The sequence below is a fragment of the Salvelinus fontinalis genome, chromosome 32 (assembly GCF_029448725.1).
Source record: "Salvelinus fontinalis isolate EN_2023a chromosome 32, ASM2944872v1, whole genome shotgun sequence".
In the NCBI taxonomy this organism is placed as follows: Eukaryota; Metazoa; Chordata; class Actinopteri; order Salmoniformes; family Salmonidae; genus Salvelinus; species Salvelinus fontinalis.
Window position 1 is genome coordinate 22,419,295 of NC_074696.1, and position 16,042 is coordinate 22,435,336.

Below are 16,042 nucleotides of genomic sequence, written 5' to 3' on the forward strand. Positions count from 1 at the left end.
CTACACACACTGACCTCGACACACACTGACCTCTACACACACTAACCACTACCAGGCATGAAGCTACACACACTGACCTCTACCATGCATTGAGCTACACACACTGACCTCTACACCTACTGACCTCTACACCCACTGACCTCTACACCCACTGACCTCTACACACACTGACCTCTACACACACTGACCTCTACCAGGCATGGAGCTACACACACTGACCTCTACACACACTGACCTCTACCAGGCATGGAGCTACACACACTGACCTCTACACACACTGACCTCTACCAGGCATGGAGCTACACACACTGACCTCTACACACACTGACCTCTACCAGGCATGGAGCTACACACACTGACCGCTACCAGGCATGGAGCTACACACACTGACCTCTACCAGGCATGGAGCTACACACACTGACCTCTACCAGGCATGGAGCTACACACACTGACCTCTACCATGCATGGAGCTACACATACTGACCTCTACCATGCATGGAGCTACACATACTGACCTCTACACACACTGACCTCTACACACACTGATCTCTACCATGCATGGAGCTACACATACTGACCTCTACCATGCATGGAGCTACACACACTGACCTCTACACACACTGACCTCTACACACACTGACCTCTACACACACTGACCTCTACACACACTGACCTCTACACACACTGACCTCTACCAGGCATGGAGCTACACACACTGACCTCTACACACACTGACCTCTACACACACTGACCTCTACCAGGCATGGAGCTACACACACTGACCTCTACACACACTGACCTCTACACACACTGACCTCTACCAGGCATGGAGCTACACACACTGACCTCTACCAGGCATGGAGCTACACACACTGACCTCTACCAGGCATGGAGCTACACACACTGACCTCTACACACACTGACCTCTACCAGGCATGGAGCTACACACACTGACCTCTACCAGGCATGGAGCTACACACACTGACCTCTACCAGGCATGGAGCTACACACACTAACCTCTACCAGGCATGGAGCTACACACACTGACCTCTACCAGGCATGGAGCTACACACACTGACCTCTACCAGGCATGGAGCTACACACACTGACCTCTACACACACTGACCTCTACCAGGCATGGAGCTACACACACTGACCTCTACACACACTGACCTCTACCAGGCATGGCGCTACACACACTAACCTCTACACACACTGACCTCTACCAGGCATGGAGCTACACACACTGACCGCTACCAGGCATGGAGCTACACACATTGACCGCTACCAGGCATGGAGCTACACACACTGACCTCTACCAGGCATGGAGCTACATACACTGACCACTACCAGGCATGGAGCTACACACACTGACCTCTACCAGGCATGGAGCTACACACACTGACCTCTACCAGGCACTGACCTCTACACACACTGACCTCTACCAGGCATGGCGCTACACACACTAACCTCTACACACACTGACCTCTACCAGGCATGGAGCTACACACACTGACCTCTACCAGGCACTGACCTCTACACACACTGACCTCTACCAGGCATGGCGCTACACACACTAACCTCTACACACACTGACCTCTACCAGGCATGGAGCTACACACACTGACCGCTACCAGGCATGGAGCTACACACACTGACCGCTACCAGGCATGGAGCTACACACACTGACCACTACCAGGCATGGAGCTACACACACTGACCTCTACCAGGCATGGAGCTACACACACTGACCTCTACACACACTGACCTCTACCATGCATGGAGCTACACACACTGACCTCTACACACACTGACCTCTACCAGGCATGGAGCTACACACACTGACCTCTACCAGGCATGGAGCTACACACACTGACCACTACCAGGCATGGAGCTACACACACTGACCGCTACCAGGCATGGAGCTACACACACTGACCTCTACACACACTGACCTCTACCAGGCATGGAGCTACACACACTGACCTCTACCAGGCATGGAGCTACACACACTGACCACTACCAGGCATGGAGCTACACACACTGACCACTACCAGGCATGGAGCTACACACACTGACCTCTACCAGGCATGGAGCTACACACACTGACCTCTACACACACTGACCTCTACCATGCATGGAGCTACACACACTGACCTCTACACACACTGACCTCTACCAGGCATGGAGCTACACACACTGACCTCTACCAGGCATGGAGCTACACACACTGACCGCTACCAGGCATGGAGCTAGACACACTGACCGCTACCAGACATGGAGCCACACACACATGCATTCTGAGTGTGAGAGTTTATAGCTGTCACCCGTGGCTACTGAGAGGTCAGACCCCATACACTTGACCTTTGACCCCTCATCTGCAAGTTCTCAACTCTTTTAGTGTTGAAAATGATGTCTTGGTGTGTTTTTGATTGTGTGTGTCATTTCTCTATTGTCTGACTCCATTCTCCTCCTGTGTGTAGCCAAGGTCACTGACAGACGGACCATAATGAACAGAAGAGAGAAATAGAGAGTGGAAGAGAGTGGTTGCTATAGCGTTGAGTTACTGTCTGTCATAATCATTTCCCATAATGCAGTTTGGTGAAGTCATTTATTTTGGAGGGAGGGAGGGAAAAAAGAGCAAGAGGGTAGTGTAGGAAGGAAAGAGGAATGTTTTACATTTTGAAGAAATGTTGAGTAATGTATAGATCCGTTTATCCAGCTACTTACTACTAGGTCTACCTAACATTAACATAGTCAAAGAAAGTACTGTTGGATTTCTATAGAAATACTTATATTTCTGTATAGGCCCATTGCTTTCTACATAGTCTTCCTTATACAATAATGTTTTCCCTGCCATTCTGAGTACCTGTTACTGAGATAATGCTATCATGTGGCCACGATCATACTCATGGGAATATATGAACTCTCATGTGTTTCTGTCTATGTCCACCAGGAGGCAGAGGTGTGTGTGTGTGCGTATACACTGCACTGTGCTCTAAGCTGACTGTTTTATCCTGTGTCTCTTCGTGTGTGTGTTTACTCTCTAAGCTGACTGTTTTATCCTGTGTCTCTTCGTGTGTGTGTTCACTCTCTAAGCTGACTGTTTTATCCTGTGTCTCTTCGTGTGTGTGTTTACTCTCTAAGGTGACTGTTTTATCCTGTGTCTCTTCGTGTGTGTGTTCACTCTCTAAGCTGACTGTTTCATCCCGTGTCTCTTCGTGTGTGTGTTTACTCTCTAAGCTGACTGTTTTATCCTGTGTCTCTTCGTGTGTGTGTTCACTCTCTAAGCTGACTGTTTCATCCCGTGTCTCTTCGTGTGTGTGTTCACTCTCTAAGCTGACTGTTTTATCCTGTGTCTCTTCGTGTGTGTGTTTACTCTCTAAGCTGACTGTTTTATCCTGTGTCTCTTCGTGTGTGTGTTCACTCTCTAAGCTGACTGTTTTATCCTGTGTCTCTTCGTGTGTGTGTTCACTCTCTAAGCTGACTGTTTCATCCCGTGTCTCTTCGTGTGTGTGTTTACTCTCTAAGCTGACTGTTTCATCCCGTGTCTCTTCGTGTGTGTGTTTACTCTCTAAGCTGACTGTTTTATCCTGTGTCTCTTCGTGTGTGTGTTTACTCTCTAAGCTGACTATTTTATCCTGTGTCTCTTCGTGTGTGTGTTTACTCTCTAAGGTGACTGTTTTATCCTGTGTCTCTTCGTGTGTGTGTTTACTCTCTAAGGTGACTGTTTTATCCTGTGTCTCTTCGTGTGTGTGTTTACTCTCTAAGGTGACTGTTTTATCCTGTGTCTCTTCGTGTGTGTGTTTACTCTCTAAGCTGACTGTTTTATCCTGTGTCTCTTCGTGTGTGTGTTTACTCTCTAAGCTGACTGTTTTATCCTGTGTCTCTTCGTGTGTGTGTTCACTCTCTAAGCTGACTGTTTTATCCTGTGTCTCTTCGTGTGTGTGTTCACTCTCTAAGGTGACTGTTTTATCCTGTGTCTCTTCGTGTGTGTTTTTACTCTCTAAGCTGACTGTTTCATCCCGTGTCTCTTCGTGTGTGTGTTTACTCTCTAAGCTGACTGTTTTATCCTGTGTCTCTTCGTGTGTGTGTTTACTCTCTAAGGTGACTGTTTTATCCTGTGTCTCTTCGTGTGTGTGTTCACTCTCTAAGCTGACTGTTTCATCCCGTGTCTCTTCGTGTGTGTGTTTACTCTCTAAGCTGACTGTTTCATCCCGTGTCTCTTCGTGTGTGTGTTTACTCTCTAAGCTGACTGTTTTATCCTGTGTCTCTTCGTGTGTGTGTTTACTCTCTAAGCTGACTGTTTTATCCTGTGTCTCTTCGTGTGTGTGTTTACTCTCTAAGCTGACTGTTTCATCCCGTGTCTCTTCGTGTGTGTGTTTACTCTCTAAGCTGACTGTTTTATCCTGTGTCTCTTCGTGTGTGTGTTTACTCTCTAAGCTGACTATTTTATCCTGTGTCTCTTCGTGTGTGTGTTTACTCTCTAAGGTGACTGTTTTATCCTGTGTCTCTTCGTGTGTGTGTTTACTCTCTAAGGTGACTGTTTTATCCTGTGTCTCTTCGTGTGTGTGTTTACTCTCTAAGGTGACTGTTTTATCCTGTGTCTCTTCGTGTGTGTGTTTACTCTCTAAGCTGACTGTTTTATCCTGTGTCTCTTCGTGTGTGTGTTTACTCTCTAAGCTGACTGTTTCATCCCGTGTCTCTTCGTGTGTGTGTTCACTCTCTAAGCTGACTGTTTCATCCCGTGTCTCTTCGTGTGTGTGTTCACTCTCTAAGCTGACTGTTTCATCCTGTGTCTCTTCGTGTGTGTGTTCACTCTCTAAGCTGACTGTTTTATCCTGTGTGTGTGTTCACTCTCTAAGCTGACTGTTTTATCCTGTGTGTGTGTTCACTCTCTAAGCTGACTGTTTTATCCTGTGTGTGTGTTCACTCTCTAAGCTGACTGTTTTATCCTGTGTGTGTGTTCACTCTCTAAGCTGACTGTTTTATCCTGTGTGTGTGTTCACTCTCTCTAAGCTGACTGTTTTATCCTGTGTGTGTGTTCACTCTCTCTAAGCTGACTGTTTTATCCTGTGTGTGTGTTCACTCTCTAAGCTGACTGTTTTATCCTGTGTGTGTGTTCACTCTCTAAGCTGACTGTTTTATCCTGTGTGTGTGTTCACTCTCTAAGCTGACTGTTTTATCCTGTGTGTGTGTGTTCACTCTCTCTAAGCTGACTGTTTTATCCTGTTTGTGTGTGTTCACTCTCTAAGCTGACTGTTTTATCCTGTGTGTGTGTTCACTCTCTCTAAGCTGACTGTTTTATCCTGTGTGTGTGTTCACTCTCTCTAAGATGACCGTTTTATCTTGTGTGTGTGTTCACTCTCTTTAAGCTGACTGTTTTATCCTGTGTGTGTGTTCACTCTCTAAGCTGACTGTTTTATCCTGTGTGTGTGTGTGTGTTTGTGTTCACTCTCTAAGCTGACTGTTTTATCCTGTGTGTGTGTGTGTTTGTGTTCACTCTCTAAGCTGACTGTTTTATCCTGTGTGTGTGTGTGTGTGTGTGTGTGTTTGTGTTCACTCTCTAAGCTGACTGATTTATCCTGTGTGTTCCAGGGGGCAGAGACAGACGCGGTGGTCCAGTGTTAACGTTTCCTTCACGCAGTAACCACGACAGAATACGAGCTGACGACCTCCGAAGTCTCATAGCGTACCTCGCTGGCATCCCCAAGTACGTGTTTGTGTGTACAGTATCTGCATGCGTACATATTGCTGTCACTAGAGAGACAAATGGATGGAGGGACAGAAAAATGGATGGAGGGACAGAAAAATGGATAGAGGGACGGACAAATGGATAGAGGGACGGACAAATGGATAGAGGGACGGACAAATGGATAGAGGGACGGACAAATGGATAGAGGGACGGACAAATGGATAGAGGGACGGACAAATGGATAGAGGGACGGACAAATGGATAGAGGGACGGACAAATGGATAGAGGGACGGACAAATGGATAGAGGGACGGACAAATGGATAGAGGGACGGACAAATGGATAGAGGGACGGACAAATGGATAGAGGGACGGACAAATGGATAGAGGGACGGACAAATGGATAGAGGGACGGACAAATGGATAGAGGGACGGACAAATGGATAGAGGGACGGACAAATGGATAGAGGGACGGACAAATGGATAGAGGGACGGACAAATGGAGAGAGGGACGGACAAATGGAGAGAGAGAGAGAGAGACACATGGATAGAGACAGAGAGAGACACATGGATAGAGAGAGAGAGAGACACATGGATAGAGAGAGAGAGAGACACATGGATAGAGAGAGAGAGAGACACATGGATAGAGAGAGAGAGAGACACATGATAGAGAGAGAGAGAGACACATGGATAGAGAGAGAGAGAGACACATGGATAGAGAGAGAGAGAGACACATGGATAGAGAGAGAGAGAGACACATGGATAGAGAGAGAGAGAGACACATGGATAGAGAGAGAGAGAGACACATGGATAGAGAGAGAGAGACACATGGATAGAGAGAGAGAGACACATGGATAGAGAGAGAGAGACACATGGATAGATAGAGAGAGACACATGGATAGATAGAGAGAGACACATGGATAGATAGAGAGAGACACATGGATAGATAGAGAGAGACACATGGATAGATAGAGAGAGACACATGGATAGATAGAGAGAGACACATAGATAGAGAGAGAGAGAGAGACACATAGATAGAGAGAGAGAGAGAGAGACATGGATAGAGAGAGAGACACATGGATAGAGAGAGAGACACATGGATAGAGAGAGAGACACATGGATAGAGAGAGAGACACATGGATAGAGAGAGAGACACATGGATAGAGAGAGAGACACATGGATAGAGAGAGAGACACATGGATAGAGAGAGAGAGAGAGACACATGGATAGATAGATAGATAGATAGATAGATAGAAGGAGACAAATGGAGAGAGGGAGACAAATGGAGAGAGGGAGACAAATGGATAGAGGGACGGACAAATGGATAGAGGGACGGACAAATGGATAGAGGGACGGACAAATGGATAGAGGGACGGACAAATGGATAGAGGGACGGACAAATGGATGGAGAGAGAGACACAAATGGATAGAGAGAGACACATGGATGGAGAGAGACACAAATGGATGGAGAGAGAGAAATGAATAGAGGGAGAGAGAGAAATGAATAGAGGGAGAGAGAGAAATGAATAGAGGGAGAGAGAGAAATGAATAGAGGGAGAGAGAGAAATGAATAGAGGGAGAGAGAGAAATGAATAGAGGGAGAGAGAGAAATGAATAGAGGGAGAGAGAGAAATGAATAGAGGGAGAGAGAGAAATGAATAGAGGGAGAGAGAGAAATGAATAGAGGGAGAGAGAGAAATGAATAGAGGGAGAGAGAGAAATGAATAGAGGGAGAGAGGCAAATGAATTGAGAGAGGAAATGAATGGAGAGAGAGAGGCAAATTAATATAGAGAGCGAGAGAGACAAATGGATAGAGAAACACATGAATGGATGAGGGAGAGAGAAATGGATGGAGAGAGAGAGACAAATGAATAGAGAGAGAGACAAATGAATAGAGAGAGACAACTTAATAGAGACAAATGGATAGAGAGAGAGACAAATGGATGGAGAGAGACAAATGGATGGAAAGGGATGACATATTATTTGAGAGAGACACAAATGGATGGAGAGAGAGAACTGAATAGAAAGAGAGGAAAATGGATGTAGAGAGAGACCATTGGATGGAGAGATACCAATGGGTAGAGAGAGAGATAAATTAATTTAGAGAGTGACCAATAGATAGAGAGATCAATGGATGGAGAGAGAGATACATTAATAGAGAGAGATCAATGGATGGAGAGAGAGACCATTGGATAGAGAGAGACCAATGGCTAGAGAGAGAGACCAATGGCTAGAGAGAGAGACAAATGAATAGAGAGAGAGTTCAATGGATGGAGAGAGAGTTCAATGGATGGAGAGAGAGATCAATGGATGGAGAGAGAGATCAATGGATGGAGAGAGAGATCAATGGATGGAGAGAGAGATACATTAATAGAGAGAGAGATACATTAATAGAGAGAGAGATACATTAATAGAGAGAGAGATCAATGGATGGAGAGAGAGATACATTAATAGAGAGAGAGATCAATGGATGGAGAGAGAGATACATTAATAGAGAGAGAGATCAATGGTTGGAGAGAGAGATCAATGGTTGGAGAGAGAGATCAATGGTTGGAGAGAGAGATCAATGGTTGGAGAGTCGGAGTGAGGGAGGGTGGTGAGAGGGATGGAGAGTTGGAGTGAGGGAGGGTGGTGAGAGGGATGGAGAGTTGGAGTGAGGGAGGGTGGTGAGAGGGATGGAGAGTTGGAGTGAGGGAGGGTGGTGAGAGGGATGGAGAGTTGGAGTGAGGGAGGGTGGTGAGAGGGATGGAGAGTTGGAGTGAGGGAGGGTGGTGAGAGGGATGGAGAGTTGGAGTGAGGGAGGGTGGTGAGAGGGATGGAGAGTTGGAGTGAGGGAGGGTGGTGAGAGAGATGGAGAGTTGGAGTGAGGGAGGGTGGTGAGAGGAATGGAGAGTTGGAGTGAGGGAGGGTGGTGAGAGGAATGGAGAGTTGGAGTGAGGGAGGGTGGTGAGAGGGATGGAGAGTTGGAGTGAGGGAGGGTGGTGAGAGGGATGGAGAGTTGGAGTGAGGGAGGGTGGTGAGAGAGATGGAGAGTTGGAGTGAGGGAGGGTGGTGAGAGGGCTGGAGAGTTGGAGTGAGGGAGGGTGGTGAGAGAGATGGAGAGTTGGAGTGAGGGAGGGTGGTGAGAGGGATGGAGAGTCGGAGTGAGGGAAGGTGGTGAGAGGGATGGAGAGTTGGAGTGAGGGAGGGAGGGTGGTGAGAGGGATGGAGAGTTGGAGTGAGGGAGGGAGGGTGGTGAGAGAGATGGAGAGTTGGAGTGAGGGAGGGTGGTAAGAGGGATGGAGAGTTGGAGTGAGGGAGGGTGGTGAGAGAGATGGAGAGTCGGAGTGAGGGAAGGTGGTGAGAGGGATGGAGAGTTGGAGTGAGGGAGGGAAGGTGGTGAGAGGGATGGAGAGTTGGAGTGAGGGAGGGTGGTGAGAGGGATGGAGAGTTGGAGTGAGGGAGGGTGGTGAGAGAGATGGAGAGTTGGAGTGAGGGAGGGTGGTGAGAGGAATGGAGAGTTGGAGTGAGGGAGGGTGGTGAGAGGAATGGAGAGTTGGAGTGAGTGAGGGAAGGTGGTGAGAGGGATGGAGAGTTGGAGTGAGTGAGGGAAGGTGGTGAGAGGGATGGAGAGTTGGAGTGAGGGAGGGAGGGTGGTGAGAGAGATGGAGAGTTGGAGTGAGGGAGGGTGGTGAGAGAGATGGAGAGTCGGAGTGAGGGAGGGTGGTGAGAGGGATGGAGAGTTGGAGTGAGGGAGGGTGGTGAGAGGGTTGGAGAGTTGGAGTGAGGGAGGGTGGTGAGAGAGATGGAGAGTTGGAGTGAGGGAGGTTGGTGAGAGGGTTGGAGAGTCGGAATGAGGGAGGGTGGTGAGAGGAATGGAGAGTTGGAGTGGGGGAGGGTGGTGAGAGGAATGGAGAGTTGGAGTGAGGGAGGGTGGTGAGAGGGATGGAGAGTTGGATTGAGGGATGGAGAGTTGGAGTGAGGGATGGAGAGTTGGAGTGAGCGAGGGTGGTGAGAGGGATGGAGAGTTGGAGTGAGGGAGGGTGGTGAGAGGGATGGAGAGTTGGAGTGAGGGAGGGTGGTGAGAGAGATGGAGAGTTGGAGTGAGGGAGGGTGGTGAGAGGAATGGAGAGTTGGAGTGAGGGAGGGTGGTGAGAGGAATGGAGAGTTGGAGTGAGGGAGGGTGATGAGAGGAATGGAGAGTTGGAGTGAGGGAGGGTGGTGAGAGGGATGGAGAGTTGGAGTGAGGGAGGGTGGTGAGAGGGATGGAGAGTCGGAGTGAGGGAAGGTGGTGAGAGGGATGGAGAGTTGGAGTGAGGGAGGGTGGTGAGAGGGATGGAGAGTTGGAGTGAGGGAGGGTGGTGAGAGGGATGGAGAGTCGGAGTGAGGGAAGGTGGTGAGAGGGATGGAGAGTTGGAGTGAGTGAGGGAAGGTGGTGAGAGGGATGGAGAGTTGGAGTGAGGGAGGGGGGGTGGTGAGAGAGATGGAGAGTTGGAGTGAGGGAGGGTGGTGAGTGGAATGGAGAGTTGGAGTGAGGGAGGGTGGTGAGAGAGATGGAGAGTCGGAGTGAGGGAGGGTGGTGAGAGGGATGGAGAGTTGGAGTGAGGGAGGGTGGTGAGAGGGTTGGAGAGTTGGAGTGAGGGAGGGTGGTGAGAGACAGGAGAGTTGGAGTGAGGGAGGGTGGTGAGAGGGTTGGAGAGTCGGAGTGAGGGAGGGTGGTGAGAGGAATGGAGAGTTGGAGTGAGGGAGGGTGGTGAGAGGGATGGAGAGTTGGATTGAGGGATGGAGAGTTGGAGTGAGGGAGGGTGGTGAGAGGGATGGAGAGTTGGAGTGAGGGAGGGTGGTGAGAGGGATGGAGAGTTGGAGTGAGGGAGGGTGGTGAGAGGGATGGAGAGTTGGAGTGAGGGAGGGTGGTGAGAGGGAAGGAGAGTTGGAGTGAGGGAGGGTGGTGAGAGGGATGGAGAGTTGGAGTGAGGGAGGGTGGTGAGAGGAATGGAGAGTCGGAGTGAGGGAGGGTGGTGAGAGGAATGGAGAGTTGGAGTGAGGGAGGGTGATGAGAGGAATGGAGAGTTTGAGGGAGGGTGGTGAGAGGGATGGAGAGTTGGAGTGAGGGAGTGTGGTGAGAGGGATGGAGAGTTGGAGTGAGGGAGGGTGGTGAGAGGGATGGAGAGTTGGAGTGAGGGAGGGTGGTGAGAGGGATGGAGAGTTGGAGGGAGGGTGGTGAGAGAGATGGAGAGTTGGAGTGAGGGAGGGTGGTGAGAGGAATGGAGAGTTGGAGTGAGTGAGGGTGGTGAGAGGAATGGAGAGTTGGAGTGAGGGAGGGTGGTGAGAGGGATGGAGAGTTGGAGTGAGGGAGGGTGGTGAGAGGGATGGAGAGTTGGAGTGAGGGAGGGTGGTGAGAGGGATGGAGAGTTGGAGTGAGGGAGGGTGGTGAGAGGAATGGAGAGTTGGAGTGAGTGAGGGTGGTGAGAGGGATGGAGAGTTGGAGTGAGGGAGGGTGGTGAGAGGGTTGGAGTGAGGGAGGGTAGATAGAGATGGAGAGTCTGAAGGAAAAGGAGTGAGTGAGGGTAGAGAGCGAGTGGAGCGGGAGAGAGCGAGGGATTAAAACAGAGAGAGGGAGGAGTGTGTGTGTTTGAGTACAATAGAGTGCTGCAGAGGCGGTACGGTTGCTAGATCAGCTCAGTGTGATGATAGCTGCGGATGAGTAGGTCTGTACACTGCTGCACTCTCCTAGGTACGTCTCTCTCTACATCGTATCTCACTCCTCATTACAAAAACTCTTTTAACGGTTCTTCTACTATCTCGCTCTCTATGTAGATACAATGTAGATCTCTCACTCCCCACTTTTTCTCTGTTACCATATTTGTGTTTCCCTCTCCTCTCTCCTCTCTCCTCTCTCTCTCTGCTCAGTGTAGTGGGAGTCAGAGTTGCTGACACAGGCATTAGAAAGAGAGGAGGGTAAGGCTGGATAGAAAGGGAAGGAATCTCGAAAGCTAGTGTTAGGAGGGAATAAGGAATTGAGAGAGGAATAATGGATTAAGGGAGATAAAGGATAGCTCTAGAAAGAGAGTGAGTGAAGTAGAGAGGAATTGTGTTTATTCTCCTGAGATATGAAACTCTGGGTCTGAGTGTTGAGGTCAGCCGTGAGGGAGGGAGAGGGGGAATAGAGAACGAGAGAAGAGAAAGAGGAGGAATAGAGACAGAGAGAATAGAGACAGAGAGAGGGGGATAACTAGATGCACTGTTTATTACTAGCCATGCAGGAGATGTGTGATGCTGTGGGGAGAATCTTAGTTGAACTACAGTCTTGATGCTGATGATGGATTGAGTCTCTTTGCTTACTTTTGGTCATTATTCTGATTGATTTTTCTTCCAATCTGGATGGAAATCCCTGTAGGTTTTTGGGATTTATCATTCTGTGTGTGGGTGTGTGTGTGTGAATTCGTAGTGCGTACTCTGTGCTTCTCACAGTACAGAAAATGCGTCATCACCATCTCATGGTTTGTTTTGATTCTCTCTCTCCCTCCTCCCTTCCCGCTTTCTCTACCTCCCACTCACCATCCTCCCTCTTTCTCTACCCCCTCCCCTTTCCCACCCTCTCACTCTTTCGCTACCACCTCTCCCCGTCCTACCTTCTCTCTCCCTCCCACGCTCTCCTCTCTCCTCCTTATCTTGCCATACTATCCACTCTCACTCTTTCGCTATCACCTTCCTTCTCCCTCCTCCTCCTCCTCCCTCCCCCCGGTCCAGTGAAGAGGTGATCCAGCATGGCTTCACAGTCATAGTAGACATGCGAGGCAGTAAATGGGACAGTATCAAATCTCTACTGAAGATTCTCCAGGAGTCGTTCCCCTGCTGTATACACATAGCGCTCATCATCAAACCAGACAACTTCTGGCAGAAACAACGCACCAACTTCGGCAGCTCCAAGTTCGAATTTGAGGTAACATTTTTGTTTTTATTGTACTATACTATAGTGTTCTGTACTTAGGGTTACAAAGGGAGGGTGTGTTACTGGAAACTTTAGAGGTTTACCAGTAAACTAGCAGAATATTTGTAACTTGCAAGGATTTGATGTATTTCATCAACACATCTAGTGGCTCTTTTGGGTACTTCAGATTATCCCAGGTGTCTGTAATGATCTCTGGCCCCTGTGTGGCCTTATCACATGTCAAATATATAATGAGGTGATTTTCAAATAAACCGTATAATGACAAAGCTATAAAACATTACATTTAAACCATAAACTTAGTGAATACCATTGGTGTTTTATAATGAGGGTTTCAGCATTATTTATTTTACTTCGTCAATCTTTTTTAGTTGTAAATGTTTTGGCCCCAAATTGGTGCAGTTGTGAAACAAGTAAATAGTCTGAAGAGTTGTGCCGTTGTTGATTTAGATGCCTTTTCATTCATTAGGATATTTCCTCTTGAACATATGGTCGTTCCACTAGAAACTCACAGATATAACAAATGTATACTATGTATGAATACATGTTTTAAAAGTTATTCAAGTGTAAATTAACATAGATGACCAAAATTATAGAAGATTCCATGACTGGTAAATTACCAGTAGCTTTGCAACCCTAACTATACTGTTCTGTACTATACTGTCCTATACTGTACTATACTGTTCTATACTATGTTGTACTGTACTATACTGTACTGTACTATACTGTCCTATACTGTACTATACTATACTGTTCTATACTATGTTGTACTGTACTGTCCTATACTGTACTATACTAGACTGTTCTATACTATGTTGTACTGTACTATACTGTATTAAACTATACTGTCCTTTACTGTACTATACTGTACCATGTCACTGCATTTATTGCAATTTAATGCCTGTGACTTTGCTGAAACGTAACAAACCCAACAACAATATGGTATGTTTTGACTGTGACTTTGCTGAAACGTAACAAACCCAACAACAATATGGTATGTTTTGACTGTGACTTTGCTAAAATGTAACAAACCCAACAACAATATGGTATGTTTTGACTGTGACTTTGCTGAAATGTAACAAACCCAACAACAACATGGTATGTTTTGACTGTGACTTTGCTGAAACGTAACAAACCCAACAACAATATGGTATGTTTTGACTGTGACTTTGCTGAAACGTAACAAACCCAACAACAATATGGTATGTTTTGACTGTGACTTTGCTAAAATGTAACAAACCCAACAGCAATATGGTATGTTTTGACTGTGACTTTGCTGAAATGTAACAAACCCAACAACAACATGGTATGTTTTGACTGTGACTTTGCTGAAACGTAACAAACCCAACAACAAAATGGTATGTTTTGACTGTGACTTTGCTGAAACGTAACAAACCCAACAACAATATGGTATGTTTTGACTGTGACTTTGCTAAAATGTAACAAACCCAACAACAATATGGTATGTTTTGACTCTGACTTTGCTGAAACGTAACAAACCCAACAACAATATGGTATGTTTTGACTGTGACTTTGCTGAAATGTAACAAACCCAACAACAACATGGTATGTTTTGACTGTGACTTTGCTGAAACGTAACAAACCCAACAACAATATGGTATGTTTTGACTGTGACTTTGCTGAAACGTAACAAACCCAACAACAATATGGTATGTTTTGACTGTGACTTTGCTAAAATGTAACAAACCCAACAACAATATGGTATGTTTTGACTCTGACTTTGAGGTGTACTGCTTATTATACTCTTTGCTGTTTTAAATTTGTGATTTAGAATCACAATGGGATATTGTATGGAGCTCTGCTTGTTTTAATTCACACACACTGCTGTTTTGAATTGTTTTTGATAGGCTTGTAGGCTTGATGATTTGTAATAGTGTTGAAAATCCTGCAGAGCATTGCAATAATGTAGTGAAGCTCTAGCTTATTAGATTAGATTCATTTGCTGGTTTTATTTGCCATGTCTGTGCTGTGTGGAGGGCTGTGTGGGGGGCTGTGTGGAGGGCTGTGTGGAGTGCTACTTTTGATGTTGTATTAAGTTGACACACACACACACACAGCCCTCCCCACAGCCACCCTGTTAGAGCACTGCTGTGGTATTGGGTTGTCTCAGAGGGCTTTATTGATTGGTTGATGGTGTATAACGCCGTGTGTCACTCTGTCAGCCAGTCGCCATAGGGCAGAACACTAGCCATTAAACACCACCCGTTCTCTTTACCCTGCTGTGTGCGTGAGGCCAATGTATGTCAAATCAAATGTTATTTGTCACATGCCGAATACAACAAGTATTCCTTACCGTGAAATGTTTACTTACAAGTCCTTAACCAACAATGCCACATTTAAAAAAGAAAAAGAAAAAAGTAAGAAAAAAGTAACACAATAAATAAAAAAACAACGAGGCTCTATACAGTACAGGAGTCGGAGGTACAGGCTAGTCGAGGTCAGTGAGGTAATATGTACATGTGTGTTTTTCAGAGACACATTTTGATCAGTGAAAATCACTTTTCCATCCAAATCTGGGTTCTGCTTTTAAAACATTGGAACATTCCATTAACAGATGGAACAGGAGATGGAGGGGATAGAGAGAAAGATGGAGAGATGGACTGATGCGTTCTAACCATTAACAGATGGAACAGTCTTCTATAGGAGATGATGGGGATAGAGAGAAAGATGGAGAGATGGACTGATGCATTCTTACCATTAACAGATGGAACAGACTTCTATAGGAGATGGAGGGGATAGAGAGAAAGATGGAGAGATGGACTGATGCGTTCTAACCATTAACAGATGGAACAGACTTCTATAGGAGATGGAGAGATGGACTGATGCATTATTACCATTAACAGATGGAACAGACTTCTATAGGAGATGGAGAGATGGACTGATGCATTCTTACCTGGACTTGTCAATAGAACAGAACTCTTAGAATTGTGCTTTACTCTTTCTGTCTGCCTTTCTTTGGATTTAGAGGGGTTCTCAGCTTGTTTGTCTGTCTCTTTCTCTGTCTGTCTTTTTTTCTTTTTGTTATTTCTTTCTTTCGCTAATCTTGCCCACGCAAGGCTTTGCCAGGTCTCTCTTCATCCCTCTGTCTATCCTTCAATCTGACACAGAGTGTGGGTGTTAACCTTGCTGTGTGGGTTGGTATTATCTTGGCAACATAAAACACTTGAGAACAGAAACAATCTCTCCCATATTTCTCAATCTGTACAGACATTTGACCTTTGAGGTAAAAGTCATTTTCTAAATGTCCCCAAAAACGCAATATGAAATCAGCAGACTTAATCAAGATGAAGAGCGAGGGAGAACGAGACCGAGAGAGATGACCCTCTGTCGTAACCCCTCCCCTTTTTGTCATAGCCAATCTAATGTGTCTATCTGAGTGTCTGAATCACCATTATTGCT

At 46.7% G+C, this 16,042-nt stretch overlaps 1 protein-coding gene across 6 annotated transcripts in view; it reads left to right on the forward strand.

Annotated features, from left to right (window-relative positions):
* LOC129830927 (triple functional domain protein) overlaps positions 1 to 16,042 on the forward strand; it is a 109,963-nt gene that overhangs the window by 35,496 nt on the left and 58,425 nt on the right. For 5 of the 6 annotated variants that reach the window (XM_055893776.1, XM_055893770.1, XM_055893771.1 and 2 more), the window contains exons 4-5: positions 5,599 to 5,713; positions 12,424 to 12,616. In XM_055893776.1, coding sequence (XP_055749751.1) covers positions 5,599 to 5,713; positions 12,424 to 12,616 — 308 coding nt within the window. Of the gene's footprint in view, positions 1 to 5,598; positions 5,714 to 11,249; positions 11,408 to 12,423; positions 12,617 to 16,042 lie in introns of those variants that run through there. The other variant, XM_055893772.1, reaches the window with a different exon arrangement.